The sequence below is a fragment of the Capra hircus genome, chromosome 24 (assembly GCF_001704415.2).
Source record: "Capra hircus breed San Clemente chromosome 24, ASM170441v1, whole genome shotgun sequence".
Lineage (NCBI taxonomy): Eukaryota > Metazoa > Chordata > Mammalia > Artiodactyla > Bovidae > Capra > Capra hircus.
In genome coordinates, this window is record NC_030831.1 from 59,344,656 (window position 1) to 59,366,825 (window position 22,170).

General features: G+C 41.1%; 1 protein-coding gene across 1 annotated transcript; it reads right to left on the reverse strand.

Moving 5' to 3' along the window:
- Positions 732 to 2,788, reverse strand: MC4R (melanocortin 4 receptor; the record flags this gene model as incomplete). The annotated part of the gene is given in 1 exon segment (NM_001285591.1): positions 732 to 2,788. A coding segment is annotated over 1 exon segment (999 nt). The 3' UTR covers positions 732 to 1,414.

A 22,170-nucleotide genomic window follows, 5' to 3' on the forward strand; every position in this document is an offset into this window, starting at 1 on the left:
GTACTGACAGTGCTTCTCAGGACTTGCTGTCAATATGCAAAACATTCAGAAATTTGAATTAAGCAGTACCTTGTCATGTTTTCTCTGCCCATGAGCATCTGAGGAGACTCTAAAGTAAATCAAAAGGTAATTCACTGGTACACTTCTCAAAATACATGCAAATTGGAAAGTACAGATTTTATTGTTCAGTAGACAAATCTGTGGCATTATTTTGGAGCAAAGCAAGTATTTCTCTCTAAAATATAGTTGTGGAAGGCTAGTTTATGTCATGATGTCCTCTGGGGTTCAGGTCAGGCTTTTTTCCCTATTTATAACATTCTAGCACCAAGAGTTCCCTTCTTTTAGATTTTTACAAATATTGCCTAAAATCCTTATGCTATAGATTTAGTCTTTAAAGCTAAAGTCCTTTCTAATGAGTACATAAAGTCCAGTTCAAAAAATAAGTAACAGGGAAATAGTAAGTCACTTGCATGTGGAAAGTGAAAGAACTCAGCATGAATTGTGTAGTTCTTTAGGGAGCAGAAGCCGGATCTCAGTGGGGCATCACCTGTTCTAGACATTTCAGCAGGCTCTGGGGCCCTGGTTAAAGGGGCAGGAAGACCTTGTTCTCTGTCTTTATTAGAGGCAGTTGTACACAGTTTGATATCAGGAAGTTTAGCTTGCCTTGTTAATTTAGATTTCCCAGAACACTTGGATCCTCTTTTTTTAATCCCAAACTGAATTGCCTGTGAGGAATATCAGTCTCTTTGCTTGAGCAAATTAATCCTCTGTCTCTGAGAAACACACAGAGTTTTCTGACTCAAATATCCCTCCTCCTTTTTTTTTTTTTAAGTCACCGTTTTTGTCCCAGTAGAAGTTTCATTTCAACTTCTGCACAGGAAGAATGAATGAGCAAGTCTTATTAAATTATCTGAAATTTCAGCTTGTTTTTTTTATGATTAAGCAATATGTTCTCAATATTCCTCCCCTAAATACTAGAATCAAATTTCATACTTCAGTGTTGTAAGGTATAACATAAAATCCACTTATGAGAATATACTTAATGAAGCTGTGATTTTCATGTTACAAAAACAAGCAAACTGTCACACCCTTGTAAATCACAAGAAGGAAACACTGTTAAACTCCTCATAAGGACTTTGTTTCTTTCTTTTTTTTTATAAATCCATAGTGCCTATAACCTGTGATGTGGATTCACATGTTACAGCCAGAAAGTAGCATGATATTAAAAATACAGCAAGACTGGGCACTGCTTCACATCAGAAAAAAATCACAAACTTCAACTGATACAATAGAATTTTTCACTCCATGCCCTACACAGAAGAAAAAGCTGTGGCTGATACAGACTGTTCAGATTGTACATATGAGAAGGAGAAGGTCTCTTAAGCTTGTGTTTAGCACTGCAGTTTGTCCCCATTTAATATCTGCTAGACAAATCACAGAGGCCACCTAGAGGAGAGCAGCAAATGATCTCTTTGAAGGTTTTCCTCAGTTCCTGGCTCCGCAGGGCGTAGATCAGAGGGTCGATGACGGAATTACACATGATCAGGATGAGATACAGGTTAAAGTGAGACATGAAGCACACGCAGTAGGGGTTCTGGGGGCAGGAGATGTAGAATATCAGGTGCAGGAAGAAGGGGGCCCAGCAGACGACGAAGACCCCGATCAGGATGGTCAGCGTGATCGCCCCCTTCATGTTGGCGCCCTGGCGGATGGCGCCGGTGCCTGGCAGGACCGCGATCCTCTTAATGTGGAGCCTGGCCATGAGGAACATGTGAACATAGAGAGACGCCATGAGAGCCAGTATGGTGAAGAACACGGTGATGAGGCAGATGATGACAGCGCTGCTGTCTGAGTAAATGATGAACAAGACGCCCGACACCGTGCAGGCCGCCCAGATGGCACTGATGGTGATCGCCACCCGCCGCACCGTCATGATGCTATGGTACTGGAGCGCATAGAAGATGGTGAAGTACCTGTCCACCGCGATCGACAGCAAGCTGCAGATGGAGGCGAGCAAGGAGCTGCAGATCACCGAGTCGATGACGTTGTCAATATTCACCGTGAAGCTCTGCGCGTCCGCGTCTGTGCTGTTCAGCAGGGTGATGACAATGGTTTCCGACCCGTTGGAAACGCTCACCAACATGTCAGCCACAGCCAGGCTGCAGATGAAGAAGTACATGGGTGAATGCAGATTCTTATTCTTGGCGATGGCCACAATCACCAGAATATTCTCCAACAAGCTGATGACCCCCAGAGTCACAAACACCTCGGGAGAGACAAAGAGCTGCTCATAGCACCCCCCGGCCGAGTAGCCTTTTGCCGGGGACTCACTGACATTGGTGGGCAGCCCGTGGCCGCTGCGGTTCCAGGAGTGGAGAGAGGTGTGCGTTCCATGGGGCTGGGTAGAGTTCATCTTGGATTCAGGTCCCCTCTGGACTGACTGAACCTCCCGGGTCCGGCAGCCTCAGCGCCTTTCTCCAGTCTTGACTTGCCCCAGACGAAAGTTAGGCGGCCGAGAGTGGCATGCCTGCTGTGAATAAACGTCCCGTGCTCCGGAGCTGGAGAGGAAGTTTTCAGTCTCTTTCAGGTGCGGCTCTGGTCGGCATCACTTGGGAATCTTAGGCTGCAAGATACTCCTTCTCCGTCGAGCCTGCCGCTGGCTTTTTTGTTCTCCCTTCCTCTTCAACTTGAGTCAGAGGCATGCAGGTCTTTGCAGGATGATTTGCCTGGTGGCTGCGCTACGGCTGGGAGCCGGCTCTGCGTGCGCATGCTCTCATCAGCTGCCTCGCAGAGGTGCCGGTTCCGAACCTGAAGCTTTGCTTTGAGTGTCAGAAGCTGCTGCTGATTTTTATGGTGTGTGAAGGGGGAAAAAAAAAAATGCTCAGAGTGACTCCTCCTCTGCTTCCTTCTGACCAATCCGAGTCCAGTGGGGTCTGTGAGACACCCGCGATGGTCCAGAGACACAAACTGCAGGCAACCCCAATTCGGAGGCAGAAGGCTGTGGAGTCAGGCAGCCAGCAGGATGTGAGAGGCTAAATTTCCCCTGCAAGTTCTCAAGGAAAGCAACTTGATTCCCAGAGGACATTCTCTGACATCACAACAAGCCATCCTGAGGCACCCAGGTTTATCCTGCTTAAAGGAGGGGGGTGTGTGTGTTCCTGAATTAGATGCACTGCCTTTTTTTTTTTTTTTTTTGCACAGGGAATGCTCCCTAATGCTCTATGGTAACCAAAATGGGAAGGAAATACGAAAAAGAGGGGGTATATGTATACATGTCTGATTTGCTTTGCTGCACAGCAAAAAAAAAACACCAAAAAAAAAACATTGTTAAAAAAAGAAACAAAACCTGACTCCAATAAAAATGAAAAAAGAGAAGACATACACTGCCTTTTTGACCAGGACATTGAATTTATTTACCCTCTCAATTTCTCTGAATTGAGAAGAAAGGCAGTCATGCTTCAGTTTGAGACAGCTGACACACAGAATATTTAATAACGCAGGAGACTATGCTGTGGGTGCAAGGACTAGACAGGCAGTCACAGTTTATACCAGGGCTCAGAAGGAGTTAATTTCTTATGCACTAAGATCAGCTATTTCTCCATTGCAGAATTTCTTTGTATCATAGCTGGAAAAGTTTTGTTTTCATCTATGACATTTAAAAACCATATAGTATTAATGTAAACAATGATTACTTTGAACTCAGAAAGAAAAAGATCAATAGCTAGGCAACACTCAGGTTTTTAAAGCATTATTAAGGTGTAATTGAAATACAAAACTTACACATATTTAAGGCATACATTTTAATGAGTTTGGACTCATTAAAATGAGCATGTGTCTCCATGATACATCACAGTCAAGGTACTCAGCATATTCATCACCTCCAAAATTTCCTTGTATTCTTTTGTGTTTTCTTTTTAGGTGTGTGATAACACTTAATGTGAGCTCTACATAATATATTTTAAAGTGCACAATTTATACTATTAACTATAAGCATTGTGTTATACAGCAGATCTCTAAAACTTGTTCATCGTGCATAACTGAAAGTTTATACCCTTTGGGCAGCAGTTCCTTGGCAGCGGTCTTGGCAATGATTTCTTGGAATTGACAGCCAAATTATAGGCAACAAAACCAAAAAGAGACAAGCGAGATTACATCAAACTGAAAAGTTCCTGAACAGCAAAGGAAATAATCAACAGCGCGAAAAGATGATCTATAAAATGGGGGGAAATATTTGCAAACCATCTATCTGATTTGGGGTTAATATACAAAATATGTAACTGGATAGCAAAAAAGCTAAATAACCTGATTAAAAAATAGGCAAAGGGCTCGAACAGACATTTCTCCCAAGAAGACCCAGAAATCGCTACCAGATATAAAAAAAGGCGCTCAGCAACACCCATCATAAGGCAAACGCAGATCAAAGCTGCGATGAAGTGTCACCTCACACCTGTCAGGATGCTGCTGCTGCTGCTGCTGCTAAGTCGCTTCAGTCGTGTCCGACTCTTAGCGACCCCATGGATTGCAGCCCACCAGGCTCCTCTGTCCATGGGGTTTTCCAGGCAAGAGTACTGGAGTGGGGTGCCATTGCCTTCACCACCTGTCAGGATGGCTGTTATCCAAAAAAGAAAAGATAACAAGTGTTGGCTAAGATGTGGAGAATCTGGAATTCAGGTTTTTTTTTTTTTTTGAAAACAATCTATCTGCTTCCTTGGAGCGTCCCAGGGGGCTCAGTGGTAAAGAATCCGTCTGCCAGTGCAGGAGACACAGGTTCGATCCCTGCGTCAGGAAGATCCCCTGGAGAAGGAAATGGCACCCCTCGCCAGTATCCTTGCCTGGGGCATCCCGTGGACAGGGGAGCCTGGTGCACGGAGGAGCCCATGGGGTCGCAAAGAGTCAGATGCAGCTAAACAACAACAACTCCGCATCCAGGACATGACGGCAAGCACGCGCCTGGACAGGACAGGCGGCACGTCTTCTGATATTCGCCTTGTCTGCTATGCCATCCCTTTGTTCTCACGGACAGTCGATCCTAACTACAAGAGTGATAACAAGAACTCAGCGTTATTTTTGGTGTGGAGTTTAGACAATAGCTGTAGGTCCAATCTCGATAAAACGGAGGAAGAGGCAACCTTTGGCTTTCTCTGTGTCCCACTTTGGGGCTTTCCAAGTGGCTCAGATGGTAAGGAATCTGCCTGCCAAGGCAGGAGACGTGGGTTCGATCCCCGGGTAGGGAAGATCCCCTGGAGGAGGAAATGGCAACTCGCTCCAGTATTCTTGCCTGGGAAAGCACGTGGACAGAGGAGCCTGGTGGGCTCCAACACACGGGGTTGCAAAAGAGTTAGGCACAACTTAGTGACTAAACAACAAACCTGCCTCATTAATTGAAGGCTTCTGAATGCAACTCACGCATTCCTTGGTAACTTTATTCAAGCCAAGATGAGTGGATGCTAGTTATACATCAGAATTTCTGATTGTTTTGAAAGATTGTGAGGAAGTTACATTTCAAATTTAAACTCCAAGTTATGAAATTTTATATAGTACATTTTCTTGCCATGACTACTTTTGGTTTTATCTCTGTAGAGTTTGTGGTTATTGATAATAAGGGACAATAAAAAAATACTTATTTCAAAGTTGAAGTCTTCAGTTACTTAGGTAAGGGCTTTATCTTCTTTCCCTTTGGTGACAGAGGCAACGGTAAGTATGATTCCTGAGCACTGAGTGAAATTAACATCTTTCATCTATCACTGAGATTGCGTGGGGCCGAATCCTAACTAATGGAATGTGGGTAGAAGTGAGAGTGGTGTTGTCTCCTTTGTAAGATTCTACACGTTTTCCCTCTGATCTCCTCTAGAATGACTCTAGAATGTCTTTGAAGCTTCATGCTATAGATGTTAGAACCATATCATGAAGGACCCTGGTCTCTGAATGACTGCACAGAACACAGCTCACATCTCCAACTCCCTCCATGCCCTGGCCCGCCAACTGCACTGAACCTTGATACAAGCAAGCAATAATTATTACTGTATTAAGCTGACAAAATATTGGTGTTACCTATCACAGCAGCTAGCATTAATTGCCTTGATTTTGAAACTTATTTTGGGCTTCCCTGGTGGCTCAGACAGTAAAGAATCTGCCTGCAAGGTAGGAGACGCAGCTTCGATTCCCGGGTAGGGAAGATCCCCTGGACAAAGGAATGGCAACCCACTCCAGTATTCTTGCCTGGAGAATCCCCATGGACAGAGGAGCCTGGCAGGCTACAGCCCATGAGGTCGCAAAGAGTTGGACACGGTGGAGTGATTAAGCACACACACATGCACATATTTACAAGCAGCACATCCGAATTACCTGAAAATTCTTTCCTTCTCACATTTTGGATTTGCGTGAGTGGTGAAATACCTAATAAGCAAGTAATAGGGAAAACATCTCTTGAAATGTTTAAGCATAAATATCCAACTCTATATAAACTTCCTGAGTCAGCCCTTGACTTTACACTCCCTACTTCTCCTGGTTGACATGGTTGTTCCATTTCCTAAGGCTGAAAATTCAGAATATCTTTGACTTGTCCATCTTTCTCAAAAATCCCAACATGAAATCACTTGTAAAATACCTTCATTTCTGTCAATGTGTCTAACTCTTCTTTTTCTCCTTAAAAAACTCACTTGTCACTATTCTCCTTCATGGAAACTTCATTGCAGTCAAGATTCAATGTCATGAGTCTACTCAATTCTCCCTGCTTATAATGCGCTTTGCCCGTATTTGTGACTGTATAGTCATCATTATGTTGTAAAATTATTAACAGGCATATTATATATATAATTATATAATAGATAAAATTAGTATTGAAGATAAAACTCTGTTTATTTTGGCTTTTCACCAAAAAAAAAGATTTAATTTATAGGCATTTTAATCACATTGAAATCCCAGAAAACCATATACATTTACGATCTCAAATTCAATTACTTGATGCAGATTTTATAAAACCTTGATTATATGGTTAATCATGCTGGAAAGATTTTTGTCATCTCAAGGAGGAATTTTAATTGTGTGACAGAGTTTAGTTTTTAGAAGCCAAAAGAAATGCTAGAGCCATTAGTGGTATTTTTGAAAATTTATTGCAGATTTCTTTTTTCTAAGCACACACTCAATTGAGTTAATCATAATATATTTCTCCTCTGAGCATAGTCCTTGTTTTACATTTTGTAACAATAAATATGAAACATTGCTAAAGAGAAGTATTTATCAAACTGTGCTACACAGACCACTATTTTTAGATGTTACTGTTATTCCTACCACAGAATAAAAAGTCATAGAACTTTGGAAAGAACTGAGAACACATTGCCTTCTTGAAATTGCAGAGTTTACATTAGTACGTAAACTTTCTGAAATTTCTGACTAGAAAAAAATTCAGTGTTGTTTACTCCACTTATTTCCTGAATATAGAAAACTACTATTGTGTGTGTGTGTGCTAAGTTGCTTCAGTCATGTCCGACTCTTTGCCACCCTATGGACCATAGCCTGCCAGGCTCCTCTGTCCATGGGATTCTCTAGGCAAGAATACTGGAGTGGGCTGCCATGCCCTCCTCCTGAGGATCTTCCCCACCCAGGGGTTGAACCCGCTTCTCTTATGTCTCTTGCATTGACAGGCAGGTTCTTTACCACTAATGCCACGTGGGAATCCCAAGATGCTATGCCAGCAGCCCACAGAAGAGTCTGTGAAGGCCTGAGGTCAGCCAGTACTTGCTTTGCTGCAGGGGAGACTACTAATCAGTCATGAACAGAATGAGGAAGAGAAAGCAATCTTCCATGACCTCCATTTTTTGCCTTCAGGGAATGGGTAGATGTTGGTGCCGTTTATCTGGTAGACACATGGATTGGCTCTCTCAGTCTCCATTTAAACATCCATCAATTCAGACTTCAGCAAGCTGAAGTCTATGTTGCTCAGATTTCCTTGCAGCCTGCATTCCATATGTGAATTAGTTTTTCCCAATTAGATATATTCTCAAGAGATTTGGAAAGCATAAGGTGAGACAGAAGTCACCTTCCTGTGGCCATAGCAGCTGGCCGACAGGATCTACAGGCTGTCAACTCTGGCACCAGCGACTGAAGCGACTCCAGCTTTAGGCATCAGGTCACCCTCTTTATGAATCAGAGATAACAGGACCAGCAGCGTCTCCTCGTCTGCGGACTGCAGCTCGGGTGGTGTAAAACTGGAATGAAATAAAATAGTTGAAGGTCCATGGCTACTCCAAAATTTTGTAAGCACCTGTTTCCTGTATTAAGTCCCTTTCTGCCTGACATGCTGACAGTGTGTCTGTCTTTCACACTGAACTATGATTGTTATACCTGATTAAGGAATCCTTTTAAGAGACAAGATACATTTAGTTTTCAACAATTTTGAAATTTGTGTTTTTGAGACATCTACATGGAAGCTGAAGCTCTGATACTTTGACCAAATGATGCAAAGAGCCAACTCATTGGAAAAGAGTTCCCTGATTCTGGGAAAGATAGAAGGCAGGAGGAGAAGGGGATGACAGAGGATGAGATGGTTGGATGGCATCACCGACTCAATGGATATGAGTTTGAGCAAGCTCTGGGAGATGGTGAAGGACAGGGAAGCCTGGCGTGCTGCAGTCTATGGAGCCGGATGGAAATATCTATTTAGCAAAGATGAATACACAGCCCAAAGGAACACTCTGGTAAAAAGACACATATTTTGGTTGTGGTAGATACAAGCTGTACTGAAAGCTGTAGGTTTCTACTAAGATGGAAGGAAAAGGGAAATTGTGAACATAATCGTGAGGAACACAACGTATTTGAGCGGCAAATGCAAGGGGAAAAATAGGCAAATGAATAAATAACGTTGGTGTTAGTCTAGGTCTTCTGGAAGGAAGATACCAAGTTAGGATTGTGTGTATGACTTTACTGAGGAGAAGTCTATGAGGGAAAAAAAAGTGGGGGATGAATTGAGCCAGGAAAAGCTGAAAGAGGTGTCAAATCACAATCTGAGCTTGACCTTGAGTGAGGGCGGAGGGAAGAAAGACCGAAGGGGAGGGGCCTTGACCTGAGGTGACGTCATTCCTGCTGCGCACGGTGATTGGCTGGGGAAGCCTGGTCCTGGAGCAAGCGTGGCAATGAATTTCAAGAGAGCAATTAGCGGAGGTCTGTGGAGGACCCTGGTGGGCTGCAGTCCGTGGGGTCGCTAAGAGTCGGACACGACTGAAGCGACTCAGCAGCAGCAGCAGCAGTGGTCAGTTAGCTCCCTGAAGCTGGAGGTTTGCGGGCACATTTTCACAGCCGTCACAGTCTGAGAAATGGTCAGTGCGGTAGCAAGAGCCAGGAGGGGATCATCGGACGGTCAAAGAATAAAGAGAATAACGAGAATGCAGCAGATAAAATGGGCAGAGCTGGTCAGTGAAATCAGAATTGGTTCTTTTTTTTTTTCACTGAAGTCAGTGTGACCCTTTTTGGAGCATATTTTGTTCATAGTATCTTTACTGGTCAAAATGTGACTTAAAAATATAAATACATGGTTCTTATCAGATCAGTAAATTCTTAGTACCCCCAATTACACTTAGAAATAAAGTAGCGTACTGCTAGATATATTGTAATAATTTCATATTTGTGTGTATGGGTGAACATTTTAATGCATAAGCATCAATTTCTTCTTTTATATTATGATAATAATAACTACAAAGCTTACTCAAGAATTAAATGCTTTAATATGTATTAAACACTTTGACTAGTGCCTTGAACAGAGTAAATACTATATAAACCTTAGCTGTATTTATTTTGTATTTTTCTAACCTAAGCCTTTTTTAAAGCTCTGCAGTCTTTCTGGGGATTGTATACCCTATAGAATTCACCAATTTTTCACACTCTGATCATGGGAGTAGTTCTTAAAGATACTTTGAAATTTGATTTCTTATTGTGTAGGCACTGAAAACAACTTTTTGTGTGTACGAACACTCTGTGATACTTCATGTGTCATTGAACTCGTAATGCTTCAGAGTGGCATGATTTAGTCACATTGTGCCCAGTAACATGTAGGTTACAGTTCTAAATGTGCTCATTTGCTTATTTATTAGAGGAGAGCTGGAGTAAAAACTTTGTAGATAAATTTTCCTTTTCAGTGAACTTGATGTGGTCTTTATCCCAATGAGTCGTTTGAGAAAACCTAGATTTTGCTTTTTAATGGGTTTTTCTTAAATCTGGGGTTTGGGAAAAGAGGATACTTAACATCTTTCTTGCCTTTGTAGGGAGACTGAGAATGCCTTGCTTCATTAAGCCACCAATAAATATTCTAAACATCTAGTATGTATTTAGAGTTACAGTTCTCTGTTATGAATAGAGCATAGAGTCTTAGAAAATTTCTTATAAATTTAATCTTTGAATTACATTCTGTTTCTGAAATGTAATTGCTTTTAAATTGAAAAATACTTCTGCCATTTCCTGCCCCCAATTTTCTGTCAATCAATAATCTGTTTGGATATTATAGTTTGCGTTGTGCTATGCTTAGTTGCTCAGTCATGTCTGACTGGACCCCACAGACTGTGGCTCGTCAGGCTCCTCTGTGCTTGGGATTCTCCAGCCAAGAATACTGGAATGGGTTGCCATGCCCTCCTCCAGGGGATCTTCCCGACCCAGGGATTGAATCAGGTCTCCCGCATTGCAAGTGGATTCTTTACCATCTGAGCCACCAGGGAAGCCCATGAATACTGGAGTGGGGAGCCTGCACCTCCTCCAAGGGATCTTCTTAACCCAGGAATCAAACAGGGGTCTCCTGCATTACAGGCAGATTCTTTACCAGCTGAGCCACCAGGGAAGCCCCACTTTATAGTTTAACTTCTACTTAAATAAAATTATGATAAACAAATTTGTATTAAAACTTGGCATTCCTCCTTTTCTGATTCTACAAACTTAGATTTTCTTATGTAACATGCCTCTGAAGGTATTTGTGCTATTTCCCTGCTTTTGATTTCATCTGGTGTTAGAGAGTTGATAGTTTCATGCCATATCACCCATCAGGATTTCAGTTTTTCCAATAGCTTGCAAGATAAGGGGCTTCCTTCATAACTCAGTTGGTAAAGAATCTGCCTGGAATCCAGGAGACCCCTGTTTGATTCCTGGGTTGGAAAGATCCCCTGGAGCAGGGATAGGCTACCCACTCCAGTATTTTTGGGCTTCCCTTGTGGCTCAGCTGGTAAAGAATCCACCTGTAATGAGGGAGACCTGGGTTTGATCCCTGGGCTGGGAAGATCCCCTGGAGAAAGGAAAGGCTACCCACTCCAGTATTCTGGCCTGGAGAATTCCATGGACTGTACAGTTAGTCCATGGTTGCAAAGATTTGGATTGTTAAATAAGAGACTGCAAAATAACTAAGTTCTGCTTACCTTAGTTTATCCAATATTATAAAGAAGAGAAGCAGAGAAAGTATCTCACAGTTACTGTGATTTTAAAAAAAAGTCTGTAAATGCTTGTGGAATGTTTTATAAATCAGTGCTTATAAGTGTTGAGTTTTGTCATTTAATGTATCTGAGAGATTTTAGATTCCCTGAGCAGAGAAGGCAATGGCACCCCACTCCAGTACTGTTGCCTGGAAAATCCCATGGATGGAGGAGCCTGGTAGGCTACAGTCCATGGGGTTGCTAAGAGTTGGACATGACTGAGCGACTTCACTTTCACTTTTCACGTTCATGCATTGGAGAAGGAAATGGCAACCCACTCCAGTGTTTTTGCCTGGAGAATCCCAGGGACGGTGGAGTCTGATGGGCTGCCGTCTGTGTGGTTGCACAGAGTCGGACACGATTGAAGCAACTTAGCAGCAGCAGCAGATTCCCTGAGATGTTTTATAATATCTAATAAACAGGTCTTAAAAATCCTTTCATGAATTATTTTTTATTTAAGTTGCTTTTGCTTTTGGCCAGAAGTCTTCACTTCATTAAACTTTCAGGAGAAACTTTAAGGAGATATGAACTGCTTCTCCGATTTGAGCTTGGTATGTGTTTAACTGTACCCCTTAGCAGATTCAGGAGGTAGTATTCTTTCTGCACAACTTCAGCTAGAGTTTTTCATGGATGAAAGCGAAAAAAAATCGTGACAGAGCTTGGTGTTTTAGCAAGGTGTGTTGTGTCAGGAAAGACCATTTCCATGCTCCTGTGTGTGAGGCAACGGGAGGCCGGGCTAAGCTGGTTACTGCCACTCTCCTTCTTTTCAAGCGGGCTGCTGGGTGAAAGTGAAAGTGAAGTCGCTCAGTTGTGTCCGACTCTTTGTGACCCGTGGACTGTAGCCCACCAAGCTCCTCCGTCCATGGGATTCTCCAGGCAAGAACCATGGAGTGAGTTGCCATTTCCTTCTCCAGGGAAGGAAATGTTGGGTAGCCAGGAGGAAAATACTAGCCAAATGACCTCAAGTCAGGGGCTTCAACTGTGAGGCTGTATCTTTAACTGAAACGCCTGTTCAGCTGTTACCCCTTTGGTTTGTTCCAACCTCTTCGTAGCGTCTTCCTTTATGTCCTCCTTTTTCTTCTCTATTTATGTTTTCCTGTTTTCTTTTCTGCCCGCATTTCTAATCCTGCACCTCTGTCTTCTATATGACCGAACATCAGCCTGCCTTGGGCTCTGTCGGAATCCAGCACTACCTGATGGAGTTGGCATGGTCAGCACCCACTGGTAACTGTCCAGGCCTTTCCACGCCTCAGCTCAGCTCCTTGAGGAGGTGTCGGATGCCCCAGCGTGTCGCAGGCCACAAGCCTGCACAGGCAGGGGCTCGTCTGCTGTCAGGCGCCATCTCCAGGTCCATGTAGCTGTGATGAGCACGGGGCCCACATGATACGAGGTGGGCTTCCGTTCACATAAGGGTGGTGGCCTGGACAGCCTCACTTAAAGGGATGGTTGTGGGTGATGTACTAAGCGGCTGGTGCCTGGTACAGATGTCCTGGCTACAGCCTCTGCTCTGCCCTCTTTCGGTAGCTGTTCAGGTTGTCAAAGAGCCAAGGAAAGGGAGTTTTGATCTTTCAGGGTTATAGTTTTAAATGATAAATAGCCTAATTCCGGGAGTTCTCTTTGCAGTAACAATGGTAACCTGAGTGCAAGAAACACAAGGTGAGTCGAATCTCGGCAAATTATTGTCCCTAAGTGAATTTACCTTGCCCTATATGCTGTTCCTCTTTCTCGGGGAATTTGCTTTCTGACTATTGAAAATAGAGAGTAGATAGGTGGGCACGGTGGGGGGAGGTGGGGAGTGGGAAAACTGGGAGGTTAGGATGGACATACACACACCACCATCTGAAAGACAGACAGCGTGGGAGGCTGCAGTGCGGCGAAAGGAGCTCAGCTCCGGGCTCTGTGAGGACCTGGGGGGGTGGGGCGGGGGCGGGGATCTGTGTGTGTTTATAACCGATTCACGTTGTTGTACAGCAGAGACTAACACGGCTCTGCAAACCAATTATATTCCAATAAAAATAGTTTCTGCAACATCTGCAAAAAAGCAGTAAAAAAAAAAGTCTATACCTACAGAGTAGATTACTACTAATATACCTGTCACATTTTACACTCTTAATAATCTACTCTGTAGGTATTTAGAAGAGTGAGCCCAAGTGTGGCAGCAGATAATGTGAACTTTTTAAGCACCAACTTATTAAGAGATAAAATAAGATTTTGAATAGCAGTCTATCTTAAAATAGCTGTTATATCATAGCAAACTTAATCAAAATGAGAATTTAAAAAAATGATGTGACGTTATAGTAATGTAATATTCACTGTCTTCTTTAACCTCAGAAAGCCATATAGTTTTGAACAGCTATTCTAGGTTGCTGCTGCTAAGTCACTTCAGTAGTGTCCGACTCTTGGCGACCCCATGGACTGCAGCCCACCAGGCTCCTCCATCCATGGGATTTTCCAGGCAAGAGTGCCGGAGTGGGGTGCCATTGCCTTCTCCGATTCTAGGTTAGTGTCTTCTAAAACTCTTTCCAAATGTCTGTTAAACTTTTAGGAGGCTATGTTTTTGGCTTAAAATGTGCATAGCAAGTTTTATAGAAGGAGTGTTTTCTCTGTGGACGCAATTAGATTATCTTTTGTTGGTATGGTATTTGTTTGGAAAGATAGAAAATATGGCTAATTACTATCTGGAAAGATGAACTAGGGCCCAAGACCTGTGGGTGGCCTAGGATTCTGAGGGAACAGGCTGCAAGTCTACTGGAAACATTTCAGATCTGGAGTAAACTTTCCTTTAACCCCTAACTAGGCTAAATACCCCCAAACATTTGTAAGATTTTTAACAGACATCTTTCTGTTTAATATATGTATAGCTCTGAAACTGACTTGATTACTGAAAAGAAAAATTTTGTACAGTTGAAGAGAACTTCCAAAGACATAATGTCCCAACATTTTAGCATGGTTTTAAACTATAACACTGGAAACAGAACTGCAACAAGCATACAAAAAATCATTTGAAAGATTAATTATTTATTGTCTTTATTTTGGTGAATTTTGAATGACAACATTTATGTGAATGTTTCTCAGTGAATTCTATCTTTAAAGAGAAGGACTAAAATAAAAAAGAAACACAATTAAAAAGTATTTGTTTCCTCAAAAAATAGATAAATTGGTCAGTCTTATCTTTGTTTACTAACTAATGAGCATGTCTGCTTGTAGAAAACTAATGAGACTCAAGATAATTAGAATTAATTTAAAAAAACGTGAAAGTTAGTCCCTCCATCATGTCTGACTCTTTGCAACCCCGTGGACTGTAGCCCACCAGGCTCCTCTGTCCATGGGATTCTCCAGGCAAGAATAATGGAGTGGGTTGCCATGCCCTCCTCCAGGGGATCTTCCTGACCCAGGGACTGAACCCAGGCCTCCCGCATTGCAGGCAGATTCTTTGCCGTCTGAGCCACCAAAGACAACCTAGAATGAACATTTAGCCCAATCTATTAGAAGTTTTTCAGGTTACCAATTGTTTTAATAATCTTCATCGGTTGAAGGTTAATACATAATCATACAGTATGTCCTGGTATTTCACTTAGATGTAGGTAGGCCCAAATGTGTGAGTTTAGGCAAAGATCCATACAACTTAGAGAAAGAAATTAGTTTCTTGTTGGAAATCAAGGAGAGTGAATATGGTCTCATCCATAACAATTGTGTCTCTTTTCTTAAACCATTCATTCATTCATCATCTGCTATTTCTGATAGGCAAGGCATCGTGTTAATAGCTTCAGGAGAAGCTTAAGTAAATAAGTTACAGTCCCTTCTTTCAAGCTGTTCTTATATGAATGAAGAACAGCTGCCTGAGGATGTTTAGCATTATTCTGTAAAGATATGGTTTAAGATGAAGTTGTTGGATGCTAGGTAGCTTAATAGAACTAGGTAGTAGGATTAGAGCTAAGAGGACACTTTGCATAAATATTAACATAATTATATCTGCGTCTCTATCCCTGCAAATAAGTTCATCAGTCCCACTTTTCCTAGATTCCATATATATGTGTTGATACACGATATTTGTTTTTCTCTTTCTGACTTACTTCACTCTGTATAACAGGATCTAGGTTTATCCACCTCTCTAGAATCGACTCAAATGTGCTCCACTTTATGGCCGAGAATTATTCCATTGTTTATGTGTACCACGACTTTGGACACAGCACGGTAATGAGAGGTTGGGACAAATGGAGAGAATACCACGTGTAAACTGATAGGTAATAGGAAGTTGCTGTATAACACAGGGCGCCCCCCCCCCCGCCCAAGTGCTCCATGACAATCTAGACGGGTGGGATGGGGTGGGGAGTGGAAAGGAGGTTCAACAGGGAGGAAACACATGGATACTTATGGCTGATTCATGCTGTTGTATGGCAGAAGCCAACACCGTATTGTAAAGAGATTATCCTTCAATTAAAAATAAATTAAAAAGGATTATAACCATAAGCATATTCATATAATTAAATTTGCAATATGGTGATTGCTTAGATATGAAGAGTGTGGGGAGAAAGGAGTCAGGGATGAATCCACGTTTCTATTTTGTCTGAGGAATGATTGAACATGTTATCATTTTACAGGAGTGAGAGCCAATTTGAGAAAAGAGGAACACTTCAGGCTTGGACATAAGAAGTCTGATATGGCTGTGGGTCATGGTCGAGAGGTAGAGAGGTCCATAAGCTAGTGATTATGTATCCACATGGAGGTGAAGTCTGGAATACATTTTTGAGAGTTGGTGGAATGGTGATTTAACTCTCTAGATTATATAAATTGAGAGAACTAGTATTCGAATAATAAAAGCAGGTGATCACATATTTGTTTGGCAGCCAAAATGTTGACTGGGTCAAAGATATGCTGATATGTAAAAAAATTGTTGCAACATATTTTGGGGACATTAGGACAATGAAGAAGGTTCCCAGGTCAGTGTACAACAGGCCAATATCATGGTGATTCATGCTCTAAATTTCCTGAGATGCAAAACACAACAATATGCCTAGAATATATTTCATATTATCCATATTATTTGAATTAGACTTTAAATTTGCACCTCAACTTGAAAACTCAAGAATGACTGCAAATGGCTTTTTTTTTTTAACCAACATTTTCATTCAGTTCAGTTCAGTTGCTCAGTCATGTCCAACCCTTTGCGATCCCATGGACTGCAGCACACCAGGCTTCCCTGTCCATCACCAACTCCCAGAGCTTGCTCAGACTCATGTCCTTTGAGTCAGTGATGCCATCCAACCATCTCATGCTTTGTCATCCCCTTCTCCTGCCTTCAATCTTTCCCAGCATCAGGGTCTTTTCCAATGAGTCAGTTCTTCACATCAGGTGGCCAGAGTATTGGAGTTTCAGCTTCAGCATCGGTCCTTCCAGTGACTATTCAGGACTGATTTCTTTTAGGATGGACTGGTTTGATCTCCTTTCAGTCCAAGGGACTCTCAGAAGTCTTCTCCAACACCACAGTTCAATTCTTCGGTGCTCAGCTTTCTTTTAGTCCAACTCTCACATCCATACATGACTACTGGAAAAACAATAGCTTTGGCTAGAGGGACCTTTGTTGGCAAAGTAACGTCTCTGCTTTTCAATATGCTGTCTAAGTTGGTCAGAGCTTTTCTTCCAAGGAGCAAGTGTCTTTTAATTTCATGGCTGCAGTCACCATCTGCAGTGATTTTGGAGCCCAAGACAGTAAAGTCTATCACTATTTCCGTTGTTTACCCATCTATTGCTGTGAAGTGATGGGACCAGATGCCATGATCTTTGCTTTCTGAATGTTGAGTTTTAAGCCAACTTTTTCACTCTCCTATTTCACTTTCACCAAGAGGCTCTTTAGTTCTTCTTTGCTTTCTACCATAAGGGTGGTCTCATCTGCATATCTGAGGTTATGTAGCAATCTTTATTCCAGCATGTGCTTCATCCAGCCTGGCATTTCCCGTGATGTACTTTGCATATAAGTTAAATAAACATTTTCATTACTATATGCCTGTCACAAGTCCAATATCTCTATTTAAATCTTATACATACATTGCATTTCCCACCTTCATGTCTTTAGTTTTTTGTCGTTATATACACCATTTGTATCTTGATATGATTATTAGCTAATGAACTGAGAAAAAAGTAAGCAGTTATTTCTGAACAAGTCAGATATAGTCAACTATGTATGGAGTTGTTATACAGAATTTCAATGAGTTTTTTTTAACATTATGTAAGCGTAATAAATGTTGGGCATTTGGACTTTAATCAATAGAAAACTTTTGTTTTAGTACACTGTTATATGAGAGGAAAATACACTGGTTTTTTTTTTTTTTTTTTTTTTACTACTTGCTTTATTCTCCTTTGGTTTCCTAACAGCCCCTCTGGTAGCGAACCAAAGACATCTTAAATTTTTTTTTTTAGATTAGCGCCTCAAATTTAATTGTTCCTTTCAAATGTGGCAAACCCACAATCTTCTGAAGCAAGCGCACCGCTCTATTTATAGATTTTCTGTCTAGTTCAATCACTGGGATCTAGTCTCAATAAGATGATTCTAACCGTAGACTCAAGACTCTCAAACAAGATTAATAACAGATTTTAGATTTCTGGCAATTAAATAATATCCTTTGGCTTCAATTACTTCTCACACTTTTCCAGTAAACAGTGCCATTCAATGTGAATTTTATTGCTCTAGGATGTATGACTCTCATTTATCTTTAAAGTTCAGAACTTTAAAAACACATTACTCTGTAACTGGATTTTGTGGTTATTCATGGCTTTCGGGGGACAGGGATGTCTTCATACATAATATATATAATATTAAACAGCTTTGTCCTTTCAAAATAAAGGGTATATTGAACATTTATATAGTCTTTAATATTTTAACCTCTGTACACTCACTGGATATAAAATCACTGCAGATTTTTTAACAACAACCATAAAAATCATGCATGAATATCCTAAGTCTTTCTCCTTCATCAGCCATAAAAATTTTTATTTATGTATAAATGGAATAACTGCATTTTCTATGAAAAACGAACTTGGTCACAGTCCATCTGATTGCTTCTCAGGAATCTAAGTAGTCTGTTACCCTTGCAACCCTGGTTTGATGAATTATCGTCCATGTGATAACCTTTGCCTGTATTTGGGATCTAATAATCACTGGTACTGAATCAGGCAGCTAAGACAAACAAGGAAACACTTTATTTAAAAATTATCATTGGTAGTTTCCATCAGGACTGTAAGGTTTGGCACAGTTTCACAGATGTTATTTTAATATCATGGAAGGCGGAAGCTGAAGCTCCAATACCTTGGCCACCTAATGTGAAGAGCTGACTCATTGGAAAAGACTAATGCTGGGAAAGATTGAAGGCAAAAGGAGAAGGGGGTGACAGAGGATGAGATGGTCAGATTGCATTGCTGATTCAATGGACATGACTTTGAGCAAACTCTGGGAGATGGTAGTGGACAGAGGAGCCTGGCATGCTAGAATCCATGTGGTCCAAAGAGTCGGACAGGAGTGAGAACAGCAAAAACTAAGGCGTGAAACCATTTTAATTAGCCATTGGGGGGCCACGTCAGGCTTCATGATTACAGCCGCATGATGAATTTTAACATTAAAAATTACATCTTTTGGTAAAATTCTATGCATTTATTATATAAATATATATACATATATATATATATATATATATATTTTTTTTTTCTGTCAGTTGGAAAGTTAATTAAGTACCTTTGAGTTGACCCAGTGGACATGAGTTTGAGCAAACTCTGGGAGACAGAGAAGGACAGAAACTGGAACAGAAGACATTTTCTCAGCCTTGGAGGCCAGAAGTCCAGTCAAGGTTTAGCAGGATTGGTTTTTGTTCCTGAGGCCTGTCTCCTTGACTTGTAGATATTTATCATCTCCCTGAGTCTTCCCACATTTTCTTCCCCTCTGTACATGTCTGTATCCAAATTTACTCCTCTTGGCAGGATACTAACCATATTGGATTAGGGCCCACTCTGATGACCTCTTTTTAATTTAATTACCTCTTTAAAGGTCCTATTTTCAACTAGTCACATTCAGAGGAAGTAGGGTTAGGATGTCACCTTGGGGATGGGGTACAAATCAGTTTATAAAAGTACCTTCTCGGTACTTGGCACTGGACTATTACCAGTCAAATATTTACTTTTTAATTCAAGGTATGTTTAGTAAGCCAGGGGTTATTCCAGGTGCTGGGGATACAGTAAAGATCAAAACAGAAATAATATTCTAGTGAGTAGTATATAGAGGCTAACTGAATTGATGATACTCAGAATTCACTTCCTTTTTACATGAAATTCCAAAGGCATGTGGATCAGTATGGAAAGATTTTATGAGAATTTGTAAGCAGATCAATCTTGGTTCCAAAAAGGAATAGCCATTGTTGGGCCTGCTGGAACTTTCCAAATTTCTTTGTGTTTCTTAGGAGTATAAACTATAGTGAAGTTAGTCTTGCTGCTGCTGCTGCTAAATCGCTTCAGTCGCGTCTGTGCGACCCCATAGATGGCAGCCCACCAGGCTCCCCAGTCCCTGGGATTCTCTAGGCAAGAACACTGGAGTGGGTTGCCATTTCCTTCTCCAATGCATGAAAGTGAAAAGTCAAAGTGAAGTTGCTCAGTCGTGTCCAACTCTTAGCAACCCCATGGACTGCAGCCTACTGGGCTCCTCTGTCCATGGGATCTTCCAGGCAAGAGTATTGGAGTGGGGTGCCATTTCCTTCTCTGAAGTTAGTTTTAAGCCAATGTAAAATAACTTTCAAGATTGAGAGATATTACCTTGATTTGACTGTTGTATAACTGTAAAACCTGAGGCATTTGGCAGAACTTAAGAATCTGAAGTGCAGTTTTGTTAAAATTACATTTCCCTAAAATACATATTTTGTTACTGGTGACAGATTTGAAATATCTCCTCAAATCTATTGCTATTATCACAGAACAAACATTTCTGGCTTGTTGGGTTTTGCTTTGTTATGTGTATAAACCCTCTATATATTTATATAAGGTACTAATGAAATATGTGAATTTCAAGCAGAAGCTCAGATATTTGTGCATGTGTCTATATTTGTATAACTCCATTTCAGTTTTTTATCATGAGCTCTCATCTCTTGTCATTGTTGATAAAATTGAGAAGTTGTGTATAAATGAAAACATCCAAAGATTCACCAGTTACTGTCATTGAAGAATTGATTCCTATTCAATGGTCACCTTTCCTTCTCAAGGTTCTCTACTTTCTCATCTATCTAGTCTTGGCCTCAAATTCCCTTATGTACTTGTCAGTTGTCACACTCTGTTATTAGGGAAGAAACAGCCCTCTTTTAAGCTCATTTGGCCAAGACCTGTCCTGACACTGGATGCTGGTATCCTGGTTCTATCTGTTTCTGAGCAGGAAGGATGTTTGAAGCTCAGGCCAGCGGTGACTCAACAAGCTACATGCATCCGTCGGCCCTCCCGGGCAGCCCTCTGACCCCGCATCCTTGGTGGGCAGATCAAGCCAGCATCTTGATGTTGGGTAGCCTTCTGACAGTCATTTGCAGCTCATCGGTTCACCTCACTGGGACTCCCCCAATTTTTGGATTCTTTCTCATTCTAGGAATTGCATTTCTCTCCTTTGTCACTGGTTTTCTGTTCATAGAGCTTGGGAGTGGCAAATGATGTTTGGGTGAAGGGAAGCCTTTGGCCTTTTGGTAAGATCTGGAAAGACTGTATGGCTCCTACTTGTTTGAAATGTTCTTTAGAAAATGGAATATTGACCCTTTCTGTACCCAGCATTTTGTTCAAGTTCCAGAAACACAGGAAATATTCCATGCAGTTTTATGTTCTTGAGCGTTTCTTTTGTTACTGAATTTGCTTTACAGAGGAATCATTTGACATCTTAAAAATGTGTCAGAGTTTGTGGATTTGTATCAAAGCTGGAACACCTGTCCTATCAGTAGAAGCATGATGTGCTGTTGATCAGAGCAAAAGGCTTCAGAAGTTGGAGGTTATGGATATGCAGTATGATTTAAATGAGTAAGTCAATCTACTGATCCGTGAACTTGTAATTCTTCAGGTATTTATTGACAGAAGATGGTTGTAATGAAGATTAAAAATGATGGATTCTGAAATCATTGAAAAAGTATTTCCGTTAAATTTGCAAGATTTGTTTATTACCAAATAGCTTCTAAGGACAAGTTTAACTGGTCAGAGTATGCTTTTATCTTATTTTGGTCAGTGTACCAAGCCTTTCTGTTGTGGGAAAAATGACATGGTTTATTCTCCAGATACTGGTCTTAAGTCAATAAAATTATAAGCCTAATGACATTTATCCTAAGAATCTCATAGATCTTCATTGCACAAAAGAATTCATAGTCCCGTGGTGTTATGAGGAGGGCAAAAATAATTAAACTGGAAAAGCATAGTCTAATTAAAAATAAATCTACTTTATAACTGCCACAGAGGTAGTGAAGAATGCTGCTTGCTTAACTATCTGATGAAAGCACTGGTTTAAGAGAAGCGAAAATATGTAGCTGAAAAAGCTCAACCATTCTTTTTCTGCCTTTTGATCTTATGCTGTGGACTAAAATATAAATGACTCTACCCTCAAAGTGCACTATAAATATAAATGCATTAGCCAATTAAAATGTTCGTAAAATGTGCTGGAATTATTACTTAATATTATGCCATAGTTGAAAGCACATACTTATTTTTTATCATCACTTTTTAAAAAGCA